Source organism: Panthera tigris, chromosome F2 (assembly GCF_018350195.1).
Source record: "Panthera tigris isolate Pti1 chromosome F2, P.tigris_Pti1_mat1.1, whole genome shotgun sequence".
NCBI lineage: Eukaryota > Metazoa > Chordata > Mammalia > Carnivora > Felidae > Panthera > Panthera tigris.
In genome coordinates, this window is record NC_056676.1 from 72,236,926 (window position 1) to 72,262,638 (window position 25,713).

The 25,713-nt window shown below is 49.4% G+C and overlaps 1 protein-coding gene across 1 annotated transcript in view; it reads right to left on the minus strand.

Moving 5' to 3' along the window:
* Positions 1-23,161, minus strand: part of ADCY8 (adenylate cyclase 8) — a 221,129-nt gene extending 197,968 nt beyond the window's left edge. Inside the window, exon 1 of the mRNA XM_042973080.1 lies at positions 22,199-23,161. Coding sequence (XP_042829014.1) covers positions 22,199-23,161 — 963 coding nt within the window. The remainder of the gene's footprint in view (positions 1-22,198) is intronic.
* Positions 23,162-25,713: the final 2,552 nt, after the last annotated feature.

The following is a 25,713-nucleotide window of genomic DNA, read 5'->3' on the forward strand; positions in this document are numbered from 1 at the left end:
CACGCTCTGTCTCTGTCGCTTTCAAAACCAAATAAACACTAAAAAAGCAAAACAAAAAAATAGAGCAATGTAACAGAGGAAGCAAGGTCCGGGGGTGTGTGTGTGTGTGTGCGGGATGTGGTGAGATAGAGAGGTTACTAATGAGAACTCCAGGATAGACGCCGGGACCGAGAAGGTGGCTTTCCTTCCAAAACGTGGAAGAGGAAATGAGTGGATCATGGGGCTCTCTGGGTAAAGAACACTCCAGGCAGAGGGAACAGCCAGTGGTACGGCCAGGAGGGTATGCTCAGAGAAGCTCTAGGGGATATCTCCCCGCCCCAAAAACAGCTGTTGATCCATGTGCTGGAACTGGCAGAATACAAAACGCTTTGCAGGCTGCCTCCTGCACTCCTCCTAAAATTTCCTTACCCCCAAGAGTTGCTCTCCTGCCCCCATCCACAATACTGGATAAAAGACACCTGCTTTGATTAGAAGGGGAATTTGGTGGCCTTGAACATCCCTTCCAACTTGGAATGCCAGCGATTTTAAAGGCAAACTAGGGAGAAATCCGAGCTGGATGACCGGAGGCATTCAGATTGGAATCCTTGCTCCCCCCCGGAATCCTTCTTTGGATAATTGTCTTGGCTTTTTAATTGAACTACAGTAAAAAAATAAAACCCAAATATGTTTGCATAACCGCTCTTTCTGATCTAGGAAGCAGCAGGTGCTGGTTGCACCGAAGAGCCGCCCCCAGTCCTGGCCTCTGTGGGGGCGGCCACCAGGGGTCCCCGTTCTCATCTGTGCCCACCAGGTGGGTCTGACCCCACTGCCTACGCAGGATAGGCGGCTGGAGCCCCAGCACAGTCACAGCCTGTTACTGGTTAATTCCCTTTGCCCATCAGAGTTTTAGAAATGGCAAAAGGAAAGTATCCCATGTAAGAGAAAAAAAAAATCCCCCTAGGAAATGAACTAAGAGAGGAACAGCCCAGGATGGTAACCTGCCCAGTGTCTGGATATTAAGAAATCTTTCAGGCCTGGGCTTCCTCAAATTTGCCCTCTATACCTTTTGGGATGAGCACTGGGTGTTGTATGGAAACCAATTTGACAGTAAATTTCATATATTAAAAAAAAAAAAAAAAATTTGCCCTCTATATCCGAGTTATTATACCATCTGGTATGCGTTAAGTATCAGAAAACGTTAAGATATAAATTGTGCTACAAACGCCAAGTATTTTCTTTGGTATGAGGGCTCTGAGCGGATAATTCGGACTAAGGGTTGGTTCAAGGGAGAGGGCTGGGCTTTGAAACACACGTCTTCCCTCAATATTTAATCAAAATTGTGACTCAACCTAGTTCCAATATTGCCTCCTCTAGCTATTATTATTTTTTAAAGGTCAAAGAGTATACTCAAAGAAAGAGAGGTAGTTCTGCGTCTGTCTTTATCTTTTGGTGAAATACACCCTCTTGGAGAAGTGATGTTCATATTAAATGTATTCTTCTAGCTTTCAAAGGATTTGGAAACATCAGCTAAATATACCAAAGGCATGCACTTTATTAATCAAGCCATTTGCTCATGCTTTGACCTGAGCCTACTGCCCAGGTCAAATTAATGTTTATTTATTTTTGAGAGAGAGACAGAGACAGACTGCAAGCAGGGGTGGCCAGAGAGAGAGCACAACGCAGAATCCAAAGCAGGCTCCAGGCTCTGAGCTGTCAGCACAGAGCCCAGCGTAGGGCTCGAACCCACAAACGCAAGGTCACAACCTGAGCCAAAGTCGACGCTTAACCAACTGAGCCACCCGGTGCCCCCACTGCCAACCATTTCGGTTTGTCCACGCTACTCTCCCGGGTGGTCGTTTCCGCATTCATAATTACTTACGGAGCACCAGTTATGTGCTAGGCAGTGTTCTAGTGGCTGGAGACATGGCAGTAAATCGCAGAATCAGGGTCTCCGCCCTCCAAGTTTGCCCTGCCTCCTGCATAATTCACAGGTGATACTTAGGGGCTACGCGCCGTTCCAAGACTTTACCCGAATCAGCTCTGTGAAAGCTCACACCTTCCTTATGAGATGTATACTTTACCTAGCCCCATTTTACAGATGAAGGAACTGAGGTTTATGGAGGTTGAGTAACTTGCCAGCTCAGAAGCCAATGAGTGGTGGTGTCAGAATCCAAATCCAAGCACTTGGGCTCTGGAATGTGTGTTCTCATTCGCTGGACCAAAACACTTTCTCTTATTTGAGAGGAAATACAGGGCAGTGTATATATTCCCTGAAGACTAAGATCCAGCAAAGGGTTGGGGTGCCTGGGTGGCTCAGTCGGTTGAGCGTCCGACTCCAGCTCAGGTCACGATCTCACAGTCCGTGAGTTCGAGCCCCGCGTCCGGCTCTGTGCTGATGGCTCGAAGCCTGGAGCCTGCTTTGGATTTAGGGTCTCCCTCTTTCTCCGCCCCTCCCTGCTCATGCTCTCTTTCTGTCTCAAAAATAAAAAAAAAAAACATTAAAAAAAATTAAAAGATCCAGCAAAGGGTGTGAACGTAGGCACCTCATCTTCACCCAGTAAAGGTCTAAGTTCATCACGACACCATTTTGTGGGAATCTCCAGATCCTACCCCTGAATTTCAAGTTCACCTGCCACCTCCATGGTGAAGTCTTCCTCAGTCAGAATTAACTTGCCTTCTGGCTCAAAATACTCTGGAGACATTAGGGACACTTGTGGGGATGATGAAAGGGGAAAGGAAGGGGAATGGTGGGGACAATGAAGACAACGGTAACGTTGATATTAACGGAAATGGTAATGTGTGCTATCTTAGGCAGCACTGACCTTCTGCAACACACAAGTTATGGCAGCTGCTTAGATCGTGTCCACAACAAACAATCTTTTCTACAAACAGGGTTGTTAACATAAGGCAAAGAGCTACTTGGGATGGGAGAAAGCCCCCCATCGTTGGGGCAGTCAAGCAGAATTGGGATAAAAATGTGGTATGAGATTTATAGACTAAATAGGTTAATCCGTATCTTACTTTCCTGTGTTCTTTACTCTTCCCAGACCCATTCCCAAAATTGAGAAGACAAATGAACAACAGTATGACTCAAAAACCCTCCTCAGTAGTCTATCATCTATCTATCTATCTATATCTATCTATCTACCTATCTATTTACTATCATCTATCTATCATCTATCTATCTATCTAATCCAATATTAGTGTCAACTTCCTCTTCATAAGGTCCTGTATGTCTATGTTGTAACTCGGTCTTAACAAGATCCATTACAAGAAACAAGCAAGAGGATAAGAAGAATGATGTGTCGTAAAATTGTTGTTTGTCTCTTTAATGATACCGTACATTTAAAGACTGTGGAAGCCACAAGTATTTTTACCAGAGCACAGACTATTAAAAGAAAAGCATCATTCTGGCATAATGATTCTGTGTATGATCACTTGAGTAACAATTTGGCAGGTTCAGTAGGCCATCTTTGCCCGGTAGGATTTCTGTTCAGCTGCTAGTACTGAAAATATTTTATCTGCAAGTTTTAGCCTTATCCAGGAGGTGAGCCACGGAGACATGGGCCAGAAGCCCAGCGGAAGCACTAACCTGAACCCTGATCCAAACCAGTGTTATCTCACCTTCCCGGACTATTGACGTCTTTTGTTAGACATTCTCTAGAGAAGCCAGAAGAACCAACAGGCCCTGGACACACCAGCCCCAGCCATTCCCATTCATCCATTCATTCTTAAATACATATATATCAAACATGGGATGCTGAGAATATTCTGGTGAACAAGCAAACCTGACTCATTCCCATTTTTCAGTTACTAGCTGGAAACAGACACAGAACAAATACTCTCACCACACACACACACATGTGTTTTCTAAGAAAAGTAGGAAGGAATCTGAAAATGTAATTAAGTGGTAACCTAAGAGAGGGCAGAGGAAGCTTCCCTGAGAAAGGTTCCCAGAGCTGAGAATGAAGGAAGAGCGCCCCAGGCAAAGGAGGAACAGAAATTCAGAGAACTCAGAGGCAGGAAAAGACAGGGGTCTTTAGAAGAATTGAATGAAGGTCATGTGATTTGAGGGAGGTCGGGGAGAAGAAGAATGGCAGATCTAAAGGTGGGTCCCAGGAGGGAGTTCTGCCTTTGTTTTAAGGGCAAGAGGAAGTTACCGACATTTACTGAAGGATTCTAAGCCACCATCGGGAGAAAACCTCCATCCTGGTGACACCGTGGACAATAGACTGGAAAAGACTGAAAGTGGATACAGTGAGACTGCTATGATTCAGATGAGGAACAGTGTCTCCTGCACTAAAGCAGAAGGAGCAGAGATAAAACTGAGGGTGGGGGGAGCTGGGTGGCTCAGTTGGTGAAGCTTCCAACTTCGGCTCAGGTTCATGGGTTCGAGCCCCGTGTCGGGCTCTGTGCTGACAGTTCAAAGCCTGGAGTCTGCTTCACCTTCTGTGTCTCCTCCCTCTCTGCCCCTCTCCTGCTCATGCTCTGTCTCTCAAAAATAAATAAACGTTAAAAAAAAAAAGAGTGAGTGGGCTTGAGGGTATTCAGGAGGCAAACTTGTCAGGAGCTTGCAACAGACTGGCAGTAGGGGCTGACAGAGGGAGAAGGGACAGGGGTGCCTTTGGGGCTTTCTGGCTCAGGCAGCTGCAAGGATGGATGACAGGCCCCTGGCTTCACTGGGGGGCGGGGGGGGGGGGTGGCGAGATCCATGAAGAGGGAAAGGACACGGGAGCGGCTGGATGTAAATTTCTAGCACTCTTTTCTGAGATTCAGGTGGTTTCTGGGACTCCTCTCCTTTTTAGAGTCCAATTACTCTACATCTAACCAATTATTTATAACATCGAGACACAGTCATAAGCGGGGATCTCAAAAATAATTCAGTTCAACCCCATCCCCTTTGCCCCAAACCGCTGACAATGGGCAGCTGGCCTCTGCTGGGCACCTCCAGGGATGAGTTTTCAATCTTGCAAGGCCTGGTGCAATTTCAAAGAGCTATAAATAGGAAAACATCAGTTTCTTCCCTTGAGAAATAGTCCCTCACATCTTCTCCGGCCATAATTATTGCCTGGCATTTATTCCGGTGCTATAAATTATGTACCAGGTGATACAACATCTGATCTGGGTCTTTCTGTTCCCCAAATCTCAACTATGGAGCAAAAAAAAAAAAAAAGAAAAATCACAAAATGAAAATGGGTCTCTTTGTCTTAGACAATCAGATTGTCAAGTACAAGAGTTGCAACGTTATCTCAAAGAGTAGACAATGTTAGTTTATTGGCTAATAAGCCATGAATATATTTTACAGCCAGGTTTTATTCGGATGCTGTAATTTGGAAGTAAGACAACAGGGGGTTAAATGCATTCAAAGTCTATTTTATGTCACATAAAACAATTCCTGGGGATGAGCAGTCTGGGGCTCGTACAGTGACCCGAGCACTGGCAGTGGGTACTAGGATTCTGATTTCTTTGTGGTGTGCCATCCTGCTCTGTGATTTCCATCCTTAAGGGCTGCTCATAGTCCAAGATGGCGGGTGGAGGTGCCATTATATCTGCTCACCAGGCAGTAAGATGGTTAAAGGAGATGGGGTGGGCAAGGAAAGGCAGCCCTCCCAGATGAATCAGGCATCTTCTCAAAGCTCTCCGAAACCCTCCAGTAGCAAGTACCTCTATTTTACTGGCTAGTCTCAGATACATAGGAGGGATGTCTGTACAAAGAAGAAAGGACAATGGGTACCACCAGCCACCCAGCAGTCTCTGAAACACGGCTGTAGGGACGCCGAGTGGCTCAGTCGGTCCTTAACCAACTTCGGCTCAGGTCACGATCTCACAGTTGGTGAGTCTGAGCCCTGCAACCAGCTCTCTGCTGTTAGTGCAGAGCCCGCTCGGGATCCCCTGTCCCCCTCTCTGCCCCTCCACCACTCGTGGGCACACGCGCTCTTTCCTTCTCAAAAATAAACATGCAAACATTTTTAAATGAAATAAAATAAAAGTAAAATACGGCTGTATGCAGAAACCTACCTCAGGTAGACAGACGATGTCCTCAAATGGCTTATCTCTTTAAAGCATACAAAACAGTATAGTGTAACTCAGAATCACATGGGCAACTAGGTCTAGATTACTTTCAAGAAGCTATTTATTTTGCTAGAAGGGATTTGGGCCCAAAGGGCTTGGTCTGCATATTTTAATAAATTATATAATGATCCTCTGCTTTTCCTTCTGGTGTAGCCACTAATCCGGTCTTGAAGACAGATGGTGAACTGTGAAGTCATCAAAACTTCAAGTTCCTCTGTCTCGGTTTCCTCCCTAAATGTTCTACTTTGGGCACATGCACAGAAGGCCAGGTAAGGAAGTGCGCCGTATCTCAAATCTTTATACTTTCAAGGTATGAAACCCACTGCAGCTGTCTGTAGAGGCCATCCAGGAAGCAACCAGGTATCAACACATCAACGTTTCTTTCTTGCCTTCATGCTCCGGAAATATAAACGACTCGAGGACAGGAAAGGGATCTTATTTGAAATTGCAGTCCTCAAGTTCAGCACGCTAGACAGTTGAATGAAAGAAACACGCTCTAGTAAATGTGAATATACATTTACTTAAATGGAAGCCTGGCGTGTGCGGGGGGTGGGGGGGGGTGGCGGTGGGAGCCAGCAGGAGCCCGTGTATGGCTGGAGCCAAACCAACTTGAGGCTGAATCCTCACTTGGCCACACACATCCTGAGTGACAGAAGCCAAATGAATCTCTGATCCTCAGTTTCTGCATTTTGAAGTGAGGTTACAAGCCAACTACTAGAACAGGAATACCATTAGGAGTAGACAGGACGTGTGTGAAACCATATTAACACAGATACCACCAGAGCTTTGCCAAATCCAAATGTGTTCTGCTATCCAGTACTGCCTTTTGGAACATCTAAGTTAAGTTCTCAAAACTCGGAGGCCTGGAAGGGGTCTTCTAAAGGAGCGGTTCTCAGACGGTGCTGGGCTGAAGCTTGGTGGTGCCTTGGCCCGTGGGGCAGCAGAAGAATGGCAATGTAGCGAGGAGACAGACAGAGCGGACCTCCCTCCACTCTCCAACAGCACAGTGCCTCTTTCTTTACTTTCGTGTCTTATCGCTTAGTCTAGTATGTAAATGGGATTCTGGCTATGCTGAAATCATTCGTTTATCCCATTTGCTGGGGGAAGTGGGTACTTACTGTGAGTTTTCCTTCTAATTTTACTGTCCATCGATTCATTTCGCTGTCATTTAATGGGTGTTTAGTACTGAAATACGTTCGCGGCTTAAATTCTGCCCGTGCGCGTGAAACGAAATAAAGTTTACTAACTAGACCTTGAAATGATCTTCTTGGCCTTTTTCACATTCCAATTATCCTGACCCAAAGTCTTTTTTGCAGGATGTCAAATGAGCATCTGTTCCCCCCTTCCATAAAATTAGGAAGCACTTTCCGTAAGGGAAGACTTGAGTGTGGTTATCTGTAGGGAGATATAGCGGCTGTAGGGTACACGGTGTATCTGTAGGGAGAAGCGCAAGAAATGTTTCTCTTCCTCCTATGAATGTTCCGAACATGTGGCAAAAGGGTGACTCCGAATGACTGGGTTCTTGTTCGTGAAAGGAACACGGGAGCGGCAGTGGGTAGCCAGAACGTTAGTGGGCATCCTCTCACCCTGGGTGCAGTTTCTGCTCCCAGTGTGCAGGGGTCATTGTCGCTGGGAGTTTCAGGGCCCTTCCATTTCACTCACCCTGCAGGCAATCAAGGGGCAGAGCTCCGCCCCAACCCCAGAGTGAGAAAGCCTGCTACCTGCGGCCACAGCAAGCAGACCCATCTGAGTTACAGAAGTAACACTACTCCCGCCCCGTGCTTGGTGACCGACATTTCTCCATTCACAACCTTCACCTTCTTTCAGCTCCACTCATATCGATAAACAGTACAGGCACCGCATTCTCTTCTTGTTATAGAAGAAGGGACCAACGCACAGCAAGATTAAGTGAGTTCTTCCAGGCCCCGGTGTCGGTTCCCTGGGGTCTGCAGACAAAGAAGACGGAACCACAAAAGCCAGCCTCCCAGTTACGGATCTTCAGCCAGCTAAGTGCCTGGTTCAGTTGCTTCTGGGTAGTTCGGACATAAAATGGCTTGTTGATCACAGCGGACATGCACATTCTGAAAAAGCCAGATAGGCGATTCTGACAAGCACCACAAAGTCACTAATTAAATATTCACAAGGAACAATTGCCTGTCAATTAAAGAGCCCAGCCACTATTCCCTTTGAAACAAATCGAATCACCAACGTGACGATTTTACAACTCATGGTGTCAACGCAATTAAACCACCAGCAGAAATTAAATATTAAATACTACCTAATAAGTAATTCTCTCTGTATTTGCTAAATCATTATTCATCCTATTTTTCTTCCTTCTCAGAGGTCAGAGGCCTCAGCAAGCTATGTTTTCTATGTCAATTGCTTTATCTGATCTTGGGAGCCAGATAAACCAGGAAAGCAGATACATATCCCCAGATTCTCATTCACTGTAACTCAGGGAATAAAAATTTTACAGCTGGGCGGAGCCTCAAAAATCATTCCATGCTGATGGAATTTTAGAGCTGTGAGGAATTCGAGGCCAAGGCAGGTGGATTGGTCTGTACAAAGTTGAACCACGCTGGGTACAAAATCGGAGGTCAGTCTTTTGACGACTGTTAGGATGCTATTTTCAATACAATGTGTATTCCCCTGGCGCCACAAAGCTCTAACATTGCTATAAGCATTGCTACCATTTGGAATACAAATCTCATTTTTCCTCTTCTTTATTACTTTTAACTCACTGCCTCTGAAACTAGCTGCGTTAATTGAGATAAAGTGGCCTTCAATGGCCATCAAATCCAGGGGTAGTTTTGAAATGAGACAGATGTGGCTTAGAATCCCTCATTAGCGGTATGACCAAGGGGAAATGATGTAATACTCTGAGCTCCGCATTCTCAGCTATGAGAAGGGAAGCAGCAATGCTCATGCTAAGAGGACTGTTCAGGCATTTATTCAGCAAGTCCCTGCTGCGAGACTCCCTTGCGGTGTGCCAATGTCTCGTCCAGGGACATACAAAAGGACAGAGCCTGTCCTCAAAGAGCACATGTTTTAGCAGTAGAAACAAATAAAGACACCATAATTCCAGGTTCACCTGCCAACTTCTATTCCTCTCTCAGGTCTTAAGAATGATTTCCAGGGGCGCCTGTGTGGCTCAGTTGGTTAAGCGTCCGACTTTGGCTCAGGTCATGATCTCGCGGTGTGTGAGTTTGAGCCCCACGTTGGGCGCCATGCTGACAAGCTCGGAGCCCGGAGTCTGCTTTGGATTCTGTGTTTCCCTCTCTCCCTGCTCCCTCCCCCCCGCCAGCTCTCTCTCTCAAAAATAAATCAACTTTGTCCCCAGGATGCCTTAGTCGCTTCAACAGAGCTTGGTGTTGAACCATGTCACCTGGCTTAAAAGTACTTAACTCCGTTTGAAATTATTCACGGATTTAGGTCATTATTTGATTGATGGCTGTCTCTCGCTCTAGATGAGAATCCATGTAATAGCAGGATCGTGGATTTTTGTCCTTACCACAGTATCTCTACTGCTTGTGCCCCGCACGCAGTGGCACTCCATAAACATTCGATGTATGAAGGACTAAAGAGAAGTATGAACTTGTAAATGATGGAGGGAGGTAAGGGGAATGAGAAGAGTCCCGGAGTCAGTGGGATCCACCAGTGGAGTGTCTGGGCAACCACTGCAGAGAAGGTGGTGTCTGTGCTGAATTCTTTTTATCACTATTAATTTTTTTTTTTATTTGAGAGAGAAAGAGAGAATGCACACATGAGCAGGGGGAGGGGGCGGAGAGAGAAAAAGAGAGAGACTATCTTAAGCCGTCTCCATGCTCAGCACGGAGCCCCACACAGGGCTCAATGCCATGACCCTGGGATCGTGACCTGAGCTGAAACCAAGAATGAGACGCCCAACTGGCTGAGCCACCCAGGTGCCAAACGCTAAAGCCTTTCTCCCCAGACTGGATGTACCGACTGGCAGCATGTAGCACCTGGGCCCTGACGAGGGATGCGGAATGTTGGGACACCCTTCCCAAATCCAAAGGCTGTTCCAAGACCTCCAGGTGATCTTCACGCGCGTTAAAGTCTGCAAGCATAGGTCTACTGTACACAGGTGTTTAGAAAGGTCAAGCCTGGGAAAGGACTCCTCAGGGCAGAGGACTCCATGAAAAAGGTAGTCAGTTCTGAAAATGAAGTTACCAGAGAAAACAAAACGTGTTGTGCAAGGTTGTGCACTCGCCCCAACCTAAATACTCCAAACACTCCAGGGGTACTTCATTTCTTCAGCAACCTTCCGGGCTGTTGTTATTATTCTCGTTTTACAGCTAAAGAAAGTGAGATGAAGAAAGACTAAGGCCCTTATTGGTATTATAAAATTACCAATGGCCATCAGTCCCAGGCGGTTTGAGCCCTCATCCTGCACTGGGCTCACAACTCCAGGGCCCTCCCGTGATACGCGAACGCCTGGCTCGTAGCAACCCTTGATACCTGTACTTCCCACTGAAAGAGTCGTACTTGAAAGACCATTTATCTTTTCATCAAACGTAGAGCATCTGCTTACCCCTCCTCCCTTAAACACCTCATCTGAGCTCCGGTCCCCCAAATCAAACACGCAAACGCGATTGATTCTCCGGACAAATAAAACGCCATTGGTTCTGAAGCTGGCACGTGTCTCGGAGCAGGGGCACAGGGGAGGTTTCCTGGAGCTGGTGACCCCTGGGTGAATTCTGGCAGATAAGGAAGGGCCAAGAAGACAGAAGAGCTGCCCCAGGATGCAGATGCAGGAGTAAGCCAGTGCCAGGAAACTGGGGATGGGTTCACCAGTGGAACTCCCCCGTGGGCACGAATGGTGAGAACACTCGCATTTGTGAGAAGCCTACTCAGTGGTGGATGGGGGTGGCTTGGAGAAGCACAGGGAAATCACTGGGTTGAGTAATCGTGGGGGCTTCCCTGGAACAGTAAGGAGGAGGAGGACGGAGAGCTACGGACAGATCCCAGCAATGGAAGAAAAAATCATCAGGATTTCACGTGGATGTTGGGTGGGAGGGAGTCAACTTTTGATTTGCTGACATTGAGCTGCTTGTAAGACCCTTAAATAGAGGTGCCCAGCAGACCACTAGATGGCCTGGTCTTAAACTTAGCCAAGAAAGCTGGGCTAAAGATCCAGATTTAGGAGTAAGCAGCACATCGGTCCATGGTCAGTAATGGATGGAGGGAATGACTGGCCAGGGTTCGGGGGGGGATCGTGTGTGGAGTGAGGTAATGAAACACGTGGCCTGGCAATTTAAGGAAGCCCAACATTAAAGAAGTGAACCAAAGCATCTGAGAAGGAAGAGAAAGAAAAGCAGCACTAGACTATGTCACAGAGATACAACCATGACTCAGGTACAACCCCTGCCTCCATGAAGCTCACAGCCCAGCTGGCGAGACACCTGGGGACCAACAGCAGCACTGTGTGGCAGGGCAGGTGGGCAGGGGAAGGCCGATGCGGTCAGCAGAGGAGGAGTGTCTAACTTGGTCTGGGGCACTGGGAACCCTTCATGATCCTGTATTTCTTGCCACTACTCACAAAACTCTCTTGGGTATACAGATACTTGTGGCCAAAGAAGCCAAGGCCGTTTGGCCAAAGTCACCAGAAAAACATCATGGCAAACACAGGATGAGAATTTGTGGTTTCTAGGTTTTTAAGGAAATGCATTTACATGGTTTCAAAAATACCTCTAACTGCCCAATGACATAGCTCAGAGTTCGTCTCTGGCTGAAATGACGTGGGCAGGGCCCCAACGGCTGCTTATGACACCGTTACTCACTTGGGAAAAGGCAAGGGCTGTATCTGTCTCTTCAATAGGGAAGGGGAGGGGCTCTGTCCATTGGACACTGTTTTGGCCATGAACCCATTCTCACATGAGCTGCCCACCACCAACAGGCAAGGTAGGAAAAGCTCACCCAAGTGATGAGGGGAGTCTGACTTTGAACTTAAAAGGAAACAAGCTTTCTGTTCTTGATTCTGACTTTGTTTCATGAACTAGTTGAAAAAGGAACCAAGTGGGATAATTCCGAAAATGGAAGACTTAACTCATAACCTTTTGCGGACTTCATGAGGACTGTTTTAGTTAATTGCATGGGGTTCCCATATCTAAAATCAGGCTTGATTTTGCTGTGAGGCAGCCTATAGATAAACTGATGCATTAGGGGGCAAACTGGCCTTTCTGTGCGAGGTTTTAAGCCAAGGGGAACTAAGGGCAGTCTAAGCAATTACCTGTTCACCGTGCTTCGCGAAGTCAACCAGTTGTGTGCAACGCCTTCCCCTTACGAGTGAGGGAGACCAGCCCTGCTGGTGTGGAATGCCAGAAATGAGGTCTGAACATGGGAGTGCATCTTGTCCACAGCTATCCCTGTATCAAGCCAGAAGGTGAACATTCACTGGAGACCAGAAGTCAGGCCGTAGAAGAGATCTGGGGTGTGTCACAAGGAAAACCCAAGCAAGGTCTCGGTGTGTGGTTTCAGAGCCAGGGTGCTGAACAACCAGGAAGGAAGTGAGTGAGCAGGTGAGCCCCGTGTTGGGACTCTCCTTTGTATGGCTGGCCCCGACCCATTTACAATTTTCACAAATGGACAAACGCTTAATAGAATGTCTACAGTGCATTGCTTCCCCCGCCCTGTTCTCCTTTCCTCTTTCTTTTTTGACTTAAATGATCACTTTGCTTTTTCCTCATGTTACCGGCCTCAACTTTCTAAAACACTTGCCTAGCAAAATCTCAGCTTGGGGCTTTCAGCCCAAATCACTTCAGAAGGGAAGAACTTCAGATGTGTTTTCTGGTTTCTCATTGGCCTTCTCTTCTCTCCTCTTAGAGAAACTAATCTCTCTTCTCTCGCTGGTTACTCATTCCCCGTTGGTAACTACGTGATTTGGCGTGGAGGGGGTCAGGGGAAAGGAGGTGGTCATGCGACATTCGTTCATTCCACTCTTTTAAATGTACGGTACTCGGAACTGCCCAAGTGCGATGCTACATGCTGGGAACACAGAAATGAGGAAGACGCAACCCTTGACCTCAAGGGGCTCACGGGGAACGTTAGGACATTGCTCTGATAGGGGAAAAGGGCAAGGTGTAGCAGTGCACCGAGGAGAAGGAGCTGAGCTCTGACTAAGCTCTTCGTCTGCCTACCTGTGTGTGAGGGAGTGGGGCGGGGGGTTTCCTGGAGATGCTCAGTTTGTGGCCGGGGTCACTGTGCACACAGACCGGCTGGGAGTGCCCTGAGCTTCACACCAGCCTGACCCTCCCCAGTATGAAGCAGACATGCCCTCGTGCCACATCTTCGGGTCCAGGCTTAGGGTGCATTCAGTTTGTGGTTAGATAATACTCAAATAACTGAAAAAAAAGCCCAAGGGGCACCTGGCTCAATGGCTCGGGTCAGTTGAGTGCCCGACTCTTGATTCTGGCTCAGGTCATGAACTTGCGGTCTGTGGGATCAAGCCCCAAGTCAGGCTCTGCGCTGAGCATGGAACCTGCTTGGGATCCTCTCTCTCTTTCCCTCTGCCTCTCCCCTATTCACACCCTCTCTCAAAATAAATTAATAGACTTTAAAAAAAAAGCCCAAGACTTGCCTTTCCATAAAGTATTTACCAAATGCTGCATTCCCGACATGTTCTAAGAACCAGGTACCAACCTCCCGACCTCCACACCAGTCACAAACTCCCTCTCAAATTCCATTCAAGTATCGGCCTCATGTCAGCAACAACCTTGACTGTCCCCTACACAGCCGTGCCCCAGAACCGAGAACCCAACAGGCAGTCAACAAATACTTGGTGAACTATTTACCTATTCAATCCTCATTCTCCCCTTCTTCCTACGCGATGCTGAGTTGTTTTTTTTTTTTAATTTTTTTTTTTAACGTTTATTTATTTTTGAGACAGAGAGAGACAGAGCATGAACAGGGGAGGAGCAGAGAGAGAGGGAGACACAGAATCTGAAACAGTGTCCAGGCTCTGAGCTGTCAGCACAGAGCCCGACACGGGGCTCGAACTCACGGACCGTGAGATCATGACCTGAGCTGAAGTCGGACGATTAACCGACCAAGCCACCCAGGCGCCCCAATGCTGAGTTTTTGAGATGTGGTCAAATCTAATCTATTTTTGCCGTCCTCTCTGGCTGATGGAGTGGCTATATGTCAGGATTCGGGTCCCCACAATGTAAGCAGATGTCATTGGGCACGGAGCCCAGAGGAGCTCCTCGAAGGGCAGCCCGCTCAGCTGGCAAATGCCCATGGGCCATCTTAGCCTTCTGCCTTTTGCCCTCTCCTTTTTCTTGCCTGCGAAGAGGCCATGACAGCTTGGAGATGAAAACCAATGGCTTTCAACTGACTGTAAGGAAGACTCGTGGTGTGGAATCTACCACAGGCCATCCCTGATGGATTGCTGTATAACTTTTCCTTGAAGAATCCCCACGACAGGGAGCTCATTACTTCACAAAGCAGCATCCGGGCAGGTCTCTCTGTTACAGAATCTCGCCTTTAGATGAACCAAATCTCTCACACTACACAGACCATCGATGGGTCCTTATTCTGTCCCAGAGGAGACACGTAAAACAACCTCTCTTCACCATGGCAGCACCCTAAATATCTGAGAGCGCCCACCCTATCTCTTCCACTTCCCTGTATCCCTAGGCTTCCGAGCATTCTCCCTTTTTTCCTTGGTCTCGTTCTGTTAAAGTTTTCATGCTGCGTTTTTTCTTCTTCCCGTGTTCAGAGTTAAAGAGACACATATATTTCGATTATGCACTTCCTAATCCTTGGTAGCCTCCATTTTGTAAGCGATCATGGGTATTCACCATGGAATCACAAAAAGGAAAAAATGAAAGAACATTCTGGAATGATTTACTCCAGTCAACTGGAAAGCTGGCTACACAATGAAGTGGTTACAGTTCTTATTTCATGCGGAAATTTTATGCTGGTACCCACCCTACATAGAGACGGCAGCTTAAAAAATTTACTCCCCCCCGAACCCACATTACTGGGATTTAATTTCACATCGAGCTCATGTCTTCGCTATGTAGAATTTTATCATTTCCTGCTTTAGGAGAATTTTGGGTTTCAAGGACATGCTGGCAGATAAGGCAGGAAACGGGATGGAAAGGAGAGAAAACCCCAGTAGCAAGGAATGTGTAAGATACCGCGCGTCTTCAAACACACGATCCAGATTAATGAAATCCAAATATCGATCACAGATATCAAAGGAACGAGGACCACACTGAGTCATAACCCCACTCCGCCGGTCGAACTTGCATTTGCTGGTAGCGTGGTTTTTCTTCCTACCGGGGCTGTGGGGCCTCCCCGGCCTCCCTCGAAATGTCTGGCCCCTCGGTGGTTAATTAATCTACCTTATGCTTCCTCTACCCTGCGGGGCTGACTGTAACATCTTGCAGTGAGAAAAGCTGGCTTCTAAGTGCTACTTAAGTGACCTGCCTTCTTAAAACAGTCCTTCATACACAAAACACACATGATATGACTTGAGTGTGTAAATCCAATTACGCATCCCGGGGACGCGCAGGGCAGACGGTACTGGCTTCTGCGTCTCCGCTGTGCCAGCTGGGCCAGGCAGCGTCCCTGCCCTCGGGCCCCGAGAAACGCCAGGGAAGAAATGATCTACAGAAGCCATCCTTCTGCTTACTAAGGTTCAAACCCCTCCACCACCGCAACCTGCCAACCTTCAGCTTCCATTACCTTGATGTCCAGCCCAGAGAAAGCCCAGGACGCGCTTCAAAAGCAATTCATCAGGTGAACGGATACGCTGTCCAACAGGAGACGTGGCCCTGCTGGTTTCTTGAAGAATTAACATTGGGCCGATTTGCGGGTAAGAGGAAAGCTTTGAAAGGAGTGTCGTGGGTACCTCCCATGCCCCGAAAACAAACACATGTAAGATCAGCTAAGAGAGATCTGCTTGTGAAGTGAATAAATTGGCCTCCCCAGAAATATTTAGACAGCAGTGAAATGTCACGTCAGCATGATTACACGTTACCAGCGGCACTAAATATGGGCTATGCTTTTTTTTTTTTCATCTTTCCTTTTTATGCTTGGTTTCACTTCTTTCTGATGAGCTCTTACGGCGCCATCAATCATCAAGGTGTAAATATGACTAATGCATTTGTCCTACTTAGCATATGACATTGCAATAGCTCTTCCAGAAGGAACGTCCTCCCAGACTTCCCAGTTTTGATCTAATTACGCCCTGACCCACTGATATCAGTCAGGTGACATTACCAGATAGGAAGGAAAACAAATTCCTAATTCAATCTTGCAAAGCACACGCTTTACGATCGATCGTTTTTACAACTCTCCCTAAAAACACAGGCACCAAGCCTATTAGCGACTCAAGAGCCAAGAGGGTGGGGTCCAGGCCAGGGATGAAGGGATTTCACAGGTCATTCCAGCAGCCATTAAAAATATCCTTTGTAAAGCCTACGTTTCCATCACACACAAAACCTCCCAAAAAACCCCACAAAAAAACAAAAAAACAGAAGGGCAGGATTGAGGGAAGGAGTGAGGAAGGGAGGGAGGGAGAGAGGGAGGGAGGGAGACAGGAAGGGAAGAAAGGGGGGAGGGAGGGAGGAAGGAAGGAAACTAGGAAGGATGGAAGGAAGGAAGGAAGGAAGGAAGGGAGGAAGGGAGGGAGGAAGGGAGGAAGGGAGGGAGGAAGACAGGAAGGGAAGGAATGGGGGAGGGAGGGAGGAAGGAAGGAAGCTAGGAAGGATGGAAGGAAGGAAGGAAGGAAGGAAGGAAGGAAGGAAGGGAGGAAGCTAGGAAGGAAGGAAGGAAGGAAGGAAGGGAGGGAGGGAGGGAGGAAGGGAGGAAACCATAAAGGCTGGATGGTCTCTGGGCACTTTTCACAAGAAAGAAAGAGTAATATTTCCATTTCCTGGCAAGAGGAACCTCCTGGGAATGGTGACAGTCAAATTTGTTTCTGAAAGACATTTTCTCAGACACGCTGGGACACTGTAATTATTTTTTTAAGCCTATATGAATTTGCTTAAGGAAAATGTACAGAAATGGAGGTATCTGGGGTTTTACAAAATGCACGCTATAACTAGCAAGGTGCATTAAATAGATAATTTAATGGGCACTTTGTGTGTTTTGAAGTGAGCGCTCTCTTCGGTACTGGATACCAAATTAGGAGGATTTAAATTGCAACGCCATTTGCTGTATGTTAAGTAGTCGTACAGTTCCCTTGATTTGATTTGAGTTAGCAGAGTTAGACAAAGAGCACAGAATATACACGTACGGGTAAATTTTACAAAAGGGGGGAGAGATATCGGTAATTCCATTATACTGACTTAACGTTTACCCTGCACTCAATCCTTCAGATCATCAGAAGTGCATTGTAAAGCACACACAAAGCCTGCTTGTCACCTGACCCCTACCTGTTCACACCATCAGCCACCAACTTACCCAGTACAAACACTGCATTTCCTCCCAAAGGGTTTTTTAAAGGCCAGATGGAAGCCAGAGGCTCTGGTTATCAGTCAAGTTGAACAATCACGATTTAATTAGTACTTTTCTGGCTCCGGCTTCTACTGTGTGATGGGATCTGTGTGAGACAGGAAAGAAAATGCAGCCCAGAAATTCAGATCTCAGGGCATGACCTTGAGCACTAACTAACCTGGCTGCTTTGGCTCCGAGACTTATCTTGGAGGAATCACCTTTTCTCTGACACTTCGGCTTATCTACCTTGCCAGGAGGTACAGAAGACTAATTAGACACTAGCTTTAACATTTCAGAATCCCCAAGAGGAAACATGATGCAGCAGTCGTTCTGGTTAAATATTGCTGCCTCTCTGTTTTCCAATAACTAAATGATCTTCACCATTTTATCGCTAATGAGCTGAAGAATGAGAACAAGAGGAGTTTCAAATGTTAGCTAGCTCATATTATTGTCACCAGCAATTAAAATAGAGTAAAATGCACATTACGGCAACAGTCCTTAGAAATGTACTCACCCCACGGAAGCACCTAGCAAGGATAACCTTATTATTAGTGTTTTATTTATACAGATCGTATTATTTTGTAACAGATGGTTAGATGAATAAAGTGAACAAGCAGGACGAACCATTTGTTTAAGATGGGGACAAAAACCGTGTCGTATCTGGACAAAGACACTACTGGCAGTGACCTGATTCACATACGTGAAGCCATGAACTTGAGGTGGATGGGGCGTCCTGAGGAAGGAATAATCGCAGCCCCCGTGTTAACCTATAACTGAGCTCCGTCAGGGTGGATGGACAAGGAACCCTTTGAACTGAGCTTTGAACCTTCCGAACGTTCCTTCGTATTTCTAATGTCGCTTGAGACCTAGAACGTATACGGATGATCATGTCTGCCATGGACAATAACCTTTTCATTTGGGTGGGAAGTCCATGACTCCAGTCTAACAGTTCACTGAATGGAAAAAACACAAACGACCTCTGTGCCGATGGCAAAGACCCCCCCCTCCCCCCCGAGTGGCCCTTTTCAGGTTCCATCCTGTATCCACAGTGGAAAGCACAGGATGATCTAGAAGAACACAAAACCCTGTCTCTTCACATAGAATTTCTGCAGAGATTTGCAGCTTGGTGGTTCCCCTGTCGAGCCACAGATGTAATTTCCATCCGGAGGAAAAGAACAGAAACACATTCTCATAGCTTGGATTAAGGGAAGGCAACCATTGACTCATTTGTTACTTTTGAAAATGGCACGTTCAGTAAGTGAAACAGTTGCCGAGGTGTGTTGACTTTACACTCTCATGTAGCTTCTCGCTTCTTGAAAATGCTAAGTTAAATGTGAGCCATCCTCTAACGGGAATCAAGATTAATGTGGAGAAAGAAGCTATCCCAGGGTGTGTGGCCTTCAGACGACAAGTTTGTATGCAGCTGAGCAAGATGATGGGCTAGCTGCAAAGAGCCTGTGCTCAGAGATTCAGTTATTTTCCCCTCATGATTTCCTTCTGGCTTTCTTCAGTAACTGTTCATTGGTGCTATAATGGGCATTGCCCTCTTGCGTAGCGACACAGGCACGCCTCGGTCTGGAGTCAGTTTGAAATGTGTGTTTGGAAGGAACCCCCCTCAGAGGGTTTCGACTTTAGAGCCAGATCTGAATCGTGTTCTTGCCACGTGTTAAACTCATCATCTTTGGGATGTCTCTTGAAAGTGCTTAAGAATGTGTTATATCTTCTCTGAAATGAAAACGAAGGATACGTCTGTTTGCCATCATTAGATGTGATGACGTACGTAAGTTACGTGTAGTTATGTTAGCTACATGTAAAATAGTGTACGAATGTGAAAGCTTCTCATTGTGGTTTGATTCCTCCAAAGGGGTTTATGTGGAAACGACCACCTTATACACATGTAACTTCCACGTGTTTGTGCACGTAGGAAGCTTTCACCAGCACAACATCAGGGGGCTTGGATATTTTATAGTATTGCCTTCACAGTGGACCGTCTTGTTCATCCAGTGTCTGTGCTGAGTGCCTACTATGTGCTTGGCATTTTTCTAGGTGCTGAGGATATATGGGTAAACACATAGGTGTCTGTGCTCTTAGGTGGTATTTACATTCCTTTGGGGTTGGAGGAAGAAACACCGTAAATATAAGCAAATAAGATAATTTCAGACGGTGAACGTGCTCAGGAGGAAACAAAACAAGTAACGCACTAGGGAATACCGCGTGAACCGAGTCCAGAATCACGTGAACGGTTCAGCCGTGTGAAAACCTGGGAAAAATTATTCTAGGCAGCTGTCACTAAGGCTGAGAAGTGGGAAGGAGTTCAGGATCTCTGAAAGACACAAAAGGTACTGTGCGTTTGGAGCCTGAGGAGGAGAAGAAAAGGAAATATAATTAGAGAGGGAAGGAGCAACCACCTTGTAAGGGGACCGAGTGACCATGGTAAGGAGTTAAGATGTTATTCTAATTGCTATACGATGTTAGCCGGTTTTAAGCACGACTCGTATATTCCCCATCCGGGAAGCCTAAACAGTACCTATCAAAAAATCAGATTTTTTTTTTTAAAGCGATGATTTCTCTACCTTACCCGCCTGCAAGATCTAGGAAAGGAGCTTAGACCTCTAGAGGGCGCCAAAGGAAAACATTTTGCAGCCAAAGCCACAAAGGTCTTTTCAGCACCTACAAGGAGAGGAGAGCGCTCGGGCTGTTCCCTCCGAGTCTGGTACAGGAGGACTCCGCTTGGGAAACTCATCCATCCACCATTCCTACCCAAACATAAAGTCGAATGAGCTTGGTTTGCATGTACCGGGACCTTGGCTTTCAAGCGCAGCACTGTTTTACCACGGGATGGGAGTGGGAAGACATTTGGGGGTTATTTTTAATCTTCTTCCATCTGCTAGTAGTTGAGTAGAACATAAAACAAATACGAAGCCAAAATTTACTTTCTGGATTCATTTGGCAAGCAAAATGTCTCTATACTTAGAACTTTGAAAATATTCATCATTTGCCACTTGGGCTGTGTTATTCTAAATACTATTCCAAACTTACTTGATGGGAGTCTTTTCGCAAGGAGTACTAAGGAAGGCTACTGCATGGAGAGCCGGGGGTTACGATCAATGGGGTTTTCTGCAAATGAGCAAATACCTATGATACAGGAGAGCCTTTATCACATGTGAATGCTAAAGGCTCGTGGTGATTTCGAGAAGACGTTCATTATTGTCTTTACTAAGGACAAGTTCAGCTGCTCGGCCCTTACTCACAGAGGCTCTCATCTCCCCATTTCGTGCTGGATGATCACAGCCAAGTACTTTATATACTCTTTGCTTTACCCAGGGAGACTTCAAAAAACACTGAAAAAGCAGCCGACCAAATAAGTAACCTGAGCAAATGGATACAGAGCCATCAGAGAAGACAGAGAATCCCAAATCAACTAGAAGCCCCAGAAGGTCACTGATGAGTAAAGCACTCTATAGGTGCTAGCACTCCAGAAAGCACGAGCGAGTTTTGGAGGTGTTGTACCCGGTTATTTGATGGTATATTTGAACCCAGCCAGAAGGAAGAGGAGTTTTTAAGCTTCCAATTGAGCAAAGTGACATAGAGGTTGAACCTGCAACAGGAACACGCATACAAAGCAGGTGCGTGTCCAAGAACCTCTGTCAGCCTTCTATTTGGAAACACTTCAGCTGACATGTTGCCCTCATTTTTATGGAGAAGCTCTTGCTTCTCAAATTCAGTCTCTTGCTACCTACCAGACACGCAGCAAAGAAAGTGCCAGACCATTAATTATCTATTGATTTTAATGGACTTAAACAATAAAGTCACTATCTACCTTCTCTTTCACAGACAATGGGGAACTCTGTTCCCAGAAACACATCCATATTTAACGAGAAAGACAGGAAGAAGGAAGAAAAGAGACAGAGTCAGGTCCGCCTGAGTATTTCAGACCATCTAGAGCAACATGCCCTTTATCAATTGAACAAAACTTGCGATCTTTGCCGAAGACACTCCCCCACCCACCCTACCGGCCCCAAATGAGGCTGATCCATGCAAAGCACTGGGTTTGGATCCCATAATAAAAGAGAAGATATCATGTGAGATCTCCAAGGCAATAAAGAATTCCCAAGTAAAATACGTTATCAGGGGACTGTCTGAAGGACTGGATTATAGGACACATAAAGGTCCCCACCAGCAATCAGTGTCCAACAAATGCTGCTTCCTTTAAGAATTGAGGGTTTGTGGCAGAAATACACAGAAACCCAAATCTGAATCCCAGAGTCTCTTACAACACCCTCTGGAGACTCTTGTGAGGACAGCTGTTAAGGGATGGGTCACCTTCTAAACAGGGGTGCTCTTCCTCCCCCTTGGGTCTCCTGCTCCCTAGACTACAGACCCCGAGGGACATTTGCAGAGCAGGAAGAAGGCTGTTTCTCAGCTGATGTCAGAGAAGAGTTACTCACAGAAGCACAGGAGAAGGGCAGGGCTGGAAGAAACTTTAGAGGTCATTTACCTCCAACTCCTCTAAGATGAGCGAAATCCCATCCCACCAGCACCCTGGACCTCCCAAGTGCGAGGCTCTGTGCCAGGCTGGGGGAGGGGCCTCAAAGCGAGCAAGGCAAGCCAGCATTCCCGGAAAGCTGCTTCCAAATAACCCAGGAGAGGCAGGGGGAAGCGCAAGGCAGGCAAGGGTTACCTGGTTGATGGAGATGACCGCCAGCCGAGGAATGGCCACCTGCACGACCACCTGCAGCAGCGAGGTGCCCAGGCCGGCCAGGATGGCCCAGGTGAGCGGCAGCGGCAGCATGCTGTAGGTGGCAAACAGCGTGAAGAGGACGTAGCCGATGCCATCACCCAGAAGCCCGTAGCCGAGGCCTGCTGCCAAGATCTGGGTGGTCATGGCCACCCAAGTGACCACGCCGCTGTACTGCAGGTACGTGTGCGAGGTGGTGTCCTTCCTGACCACCACGAGCGCGCAGATCACCACCTCGATGCCAGTGAAGAAGCCCAGGAGAATGCCCTTGAGCGGGTCCATGGGGGCCGACGCCAGGCTCAGGTGGAGGACCAAGAGGGTGAGTTTGGTCAGCACGTCCAGCACGTTCATCACCACCTCGGATTTGCGCCTCTGGCCCAGGAAATAGCGCTGGTAGAGGCGCTCCAGATCCCTGGACTTGAAGGAGTTGCGCAGAGTGGGGAAAATGACCCCTCGGTAGCTGTAGCCCCCATTGAGGAAGAAATCCGAGTTGCTCGGGGCGCAGTCCAGGTGCAGGAAGCCCAGATCGCCCCCGCCCCCGCTGCCGCTGCCGCTGCCGCTCCCGCTGCGTTCCGGGAAGACTTTGGTGCCACCGGAGCTGTGCGCTCTCTCCCCGGGGCCCAGCGAGTAGAGGGGCAGCGCCGAGTCCCCGGACAGCTGCGCCGCGTGGTGGTTGGGGCCGCCGCCTGCAGCGTCCGAGGCTTTGCCGGAGCCTCTACTCCCGCTGCCGCCGCCGCTGCCCCGGTGCCCGTGAATGAAGCGCTGCTCGGTGATGTGCCTCACCGCCGTCTGCCACAGCAGCCGCTGCGGCCGGGAGCCGCTCCCGCCGTCGCCGGCCGGGGGCGTCGGGTGGATGGTGTAGAGTTCCTCGCTGCCGCTCAGGCAGCGCACATCGGAGAGCTCCATGGCGCCGGGCCGCAGGCGGGGAGGCGCGGAGCCGGGCCGAGGCGGCGGGGAGGCGGGGGGGGGGGGGGAGGGTCCCAAAGACCCCACGGCGGCCCGACCGGAGCTTGGTGGCGAGCCCCCCGGTATCCCCGGCCGCCCGGTCGCGCGAGCCCTGGACAGGAGGCCCCGCGCGTCAGGTCATAGTGCGCCCCGGGGCAAAGGGCGTCTGGAAGATCGCCGCAGACCCCTGCGTCCTTGCGCGCCGCCCTCCCGCCAAGCGGCGCAGCTGGGGCGCGCGGCAGCGGTGGCTCGGTGTCCGCAGAAGCCGCGGCGCTCGGAGCCACGCAGCCTCCTTCCCGGGCTCAGGCTTCTGGGCCGCTCCCGGGCTCAGCGTCTTGGCGCAGCCTTTGCTCTCCAAGAGGCACCCGGGCGCCGTGCTCCTTTCTGCTGCGCGCCGGGCGGGTCCTGGCTGCGGCACCGGGCTCGGGACACCCACGACTCGGCGGCCGCGGGAGGGCTGGCCCACGGTGACCGGCGGCGGCGGCGGGTGCGAAGTTAGCCGCTGTGGCAGGAGCAGAGCTCTTCGGGGAACTCCATTGCGCCGGGATGGGGAGCCTGGGCGGAGCTGGGGGCGGGAGCAAAGAAGGGGGCGGCGTGGGGGACGGGGAGGTGGCGGGGTGCCCCGCGGAAGAGGTGGAGAGGTGACAGCCGCAGGGCTAACAAGTCACCAAACAGTTAATTTGGAGAAGGGGGTGTGCTGAGGCTCCCTCCTCGGCTCCTCTCTGGCTGTCTCCTCTTCCTGCGCGAGGACTGACAGCGCGGCGCTGGCTCTGGCCCGTCGCATCCCTCGGGGGAGGCGGCAGGGTCCCAGTCGCGGCTAGAAGACGAGGTCAGCCCTTCCAGCTGTGCTTCCGAGGGGTCGGAGCCCGCCGTTCCCATTTCCTTCACTTCGTTCTTCGGAGTCCATTTGGCCCGGAGCTGGGAGGAGCGGGAGGTGGGGGCAGGAGAAAGTGGGGAGGGCTCGGAACCCAACAGCTCCGAGGACGCAGAGAAGCCACCGGTGCGGATCCCCGAGGCTAAGAACCGAAGCGTGGCGGGTGCGGCGAGTTTAAGGTTTGGACGAGGAGGGAGGCCCGAGGCCGCGGGGAAGTCGGCTGAGACGCCACCGGATCCAGGCACGCGCCGCGTGCCACCCTGGCGCTCTGAAGCGCGCAGCGGGCACCCGGCGGCGGGGAGGAATTTGGAGACCTGTCAGATCGGTCAGACACCCGCGGCGACTTAAACCCGCCCCCACGCCAAGCCACGCCCCCGGAACAGGGTTGGGGAGGGGTGGCGGGGAGCTGGCACCCAGATCTGGCCAGGACGCCCCAGGTCTTGGAGGCAGCAGCACGCGCAGACCGGCGTGGGTGAGGACGACCGCGGGCGCCCCGGTCTCCCCCCGCGCGAGGATCCAGCGCTCCAGCTGGCCGCGCGGGCCGGTTCCTCCGCTATTCTTTTTTAGGCACTGGCTCTGGGCCTCGGCAGGTGCAGAGCCAGGACTCGTAGGCCGCGCTGCCCACGGGCTCCGAGAGCCCAGCGCGGTGAAATAGAGGGTCTCCTTTCCGCCCTCCCCACCCGGGCATCGTTTGGCGTGGCCAACTTTCGGGCTAAAAGCAAAAGACCCGCAAGGAGCCGCAGTTGTAGAGACAGCTTCCAGCAAGGGACTTCACTACACCAGTCGGGAGGGGTGGTGGGCTCGTCCCCTGAGCGCCGCGCGCACCAAGTTTCTCCCTGCTTGCGGCAGGGGGAGAGGGGGAGGACGTGGGGAAAACATTTCCAGCCGCCCGCCCTAGCTCCCGTTTCCCGCCCTCCGGGCTCCGCGCCCACACCGGGCGGAGCCGGAGCGCCGGGCGCCGGGGCCGCAGGGCAAGTGTGGTCGCCGCAGTCCCGGCCTCTGCTGCAGGTGGCGGAGCCGCGGTGGCCGCCACGTCCGCCACCGCGACTGCGGCTCTCGCCGGTGGAGCCCGGGCCCTGAGCACAGTCAGCTGATGGCCGATGACGTCAGGCCCTGGGCGCGTTCTCGGCTCCCAGCGGCGTCCTGCGAAAGCCCAGAAGACCGCTTGCTGCCCCCTCAGCCCTTTGGAACGCGCGATTTCCCCTGCTCTCTCTGGGAGAAACTCCCCTCCCTCTGCCTGCCCCGAGCCGGAATAGCTTTCTACGGCCCCCCTCCCCAGCCACACACTCGCATCTTCAGGGTTATTTGTGTCCACCGTGTCCCAGAAACACGAGATGTAATGCTTTCCTTTTTATTCTCTTATCCACACACATGGGTTTCGGTTTAAATCCAGGACTGGTCCACTGCCTTGCACAGAGAATCCCAAAAGGGAGAGGACAACTAACATTTTCTCCTATCGCTTAGCAGTAGATTTCTGGGGTGTAGAATACACCCGGAAAAAAAACTCCTTTAATCGCAGGCCTTTAGAGTTGTAGTCTTTCTCAAGAAAGAGAACAAAACTGAATGCTCAATTTCAAATAGAAAGAAGGTCGGTTCTATTTTTAAGCCGGCTTGCGAAGGAATTGATTTAACTACAAAG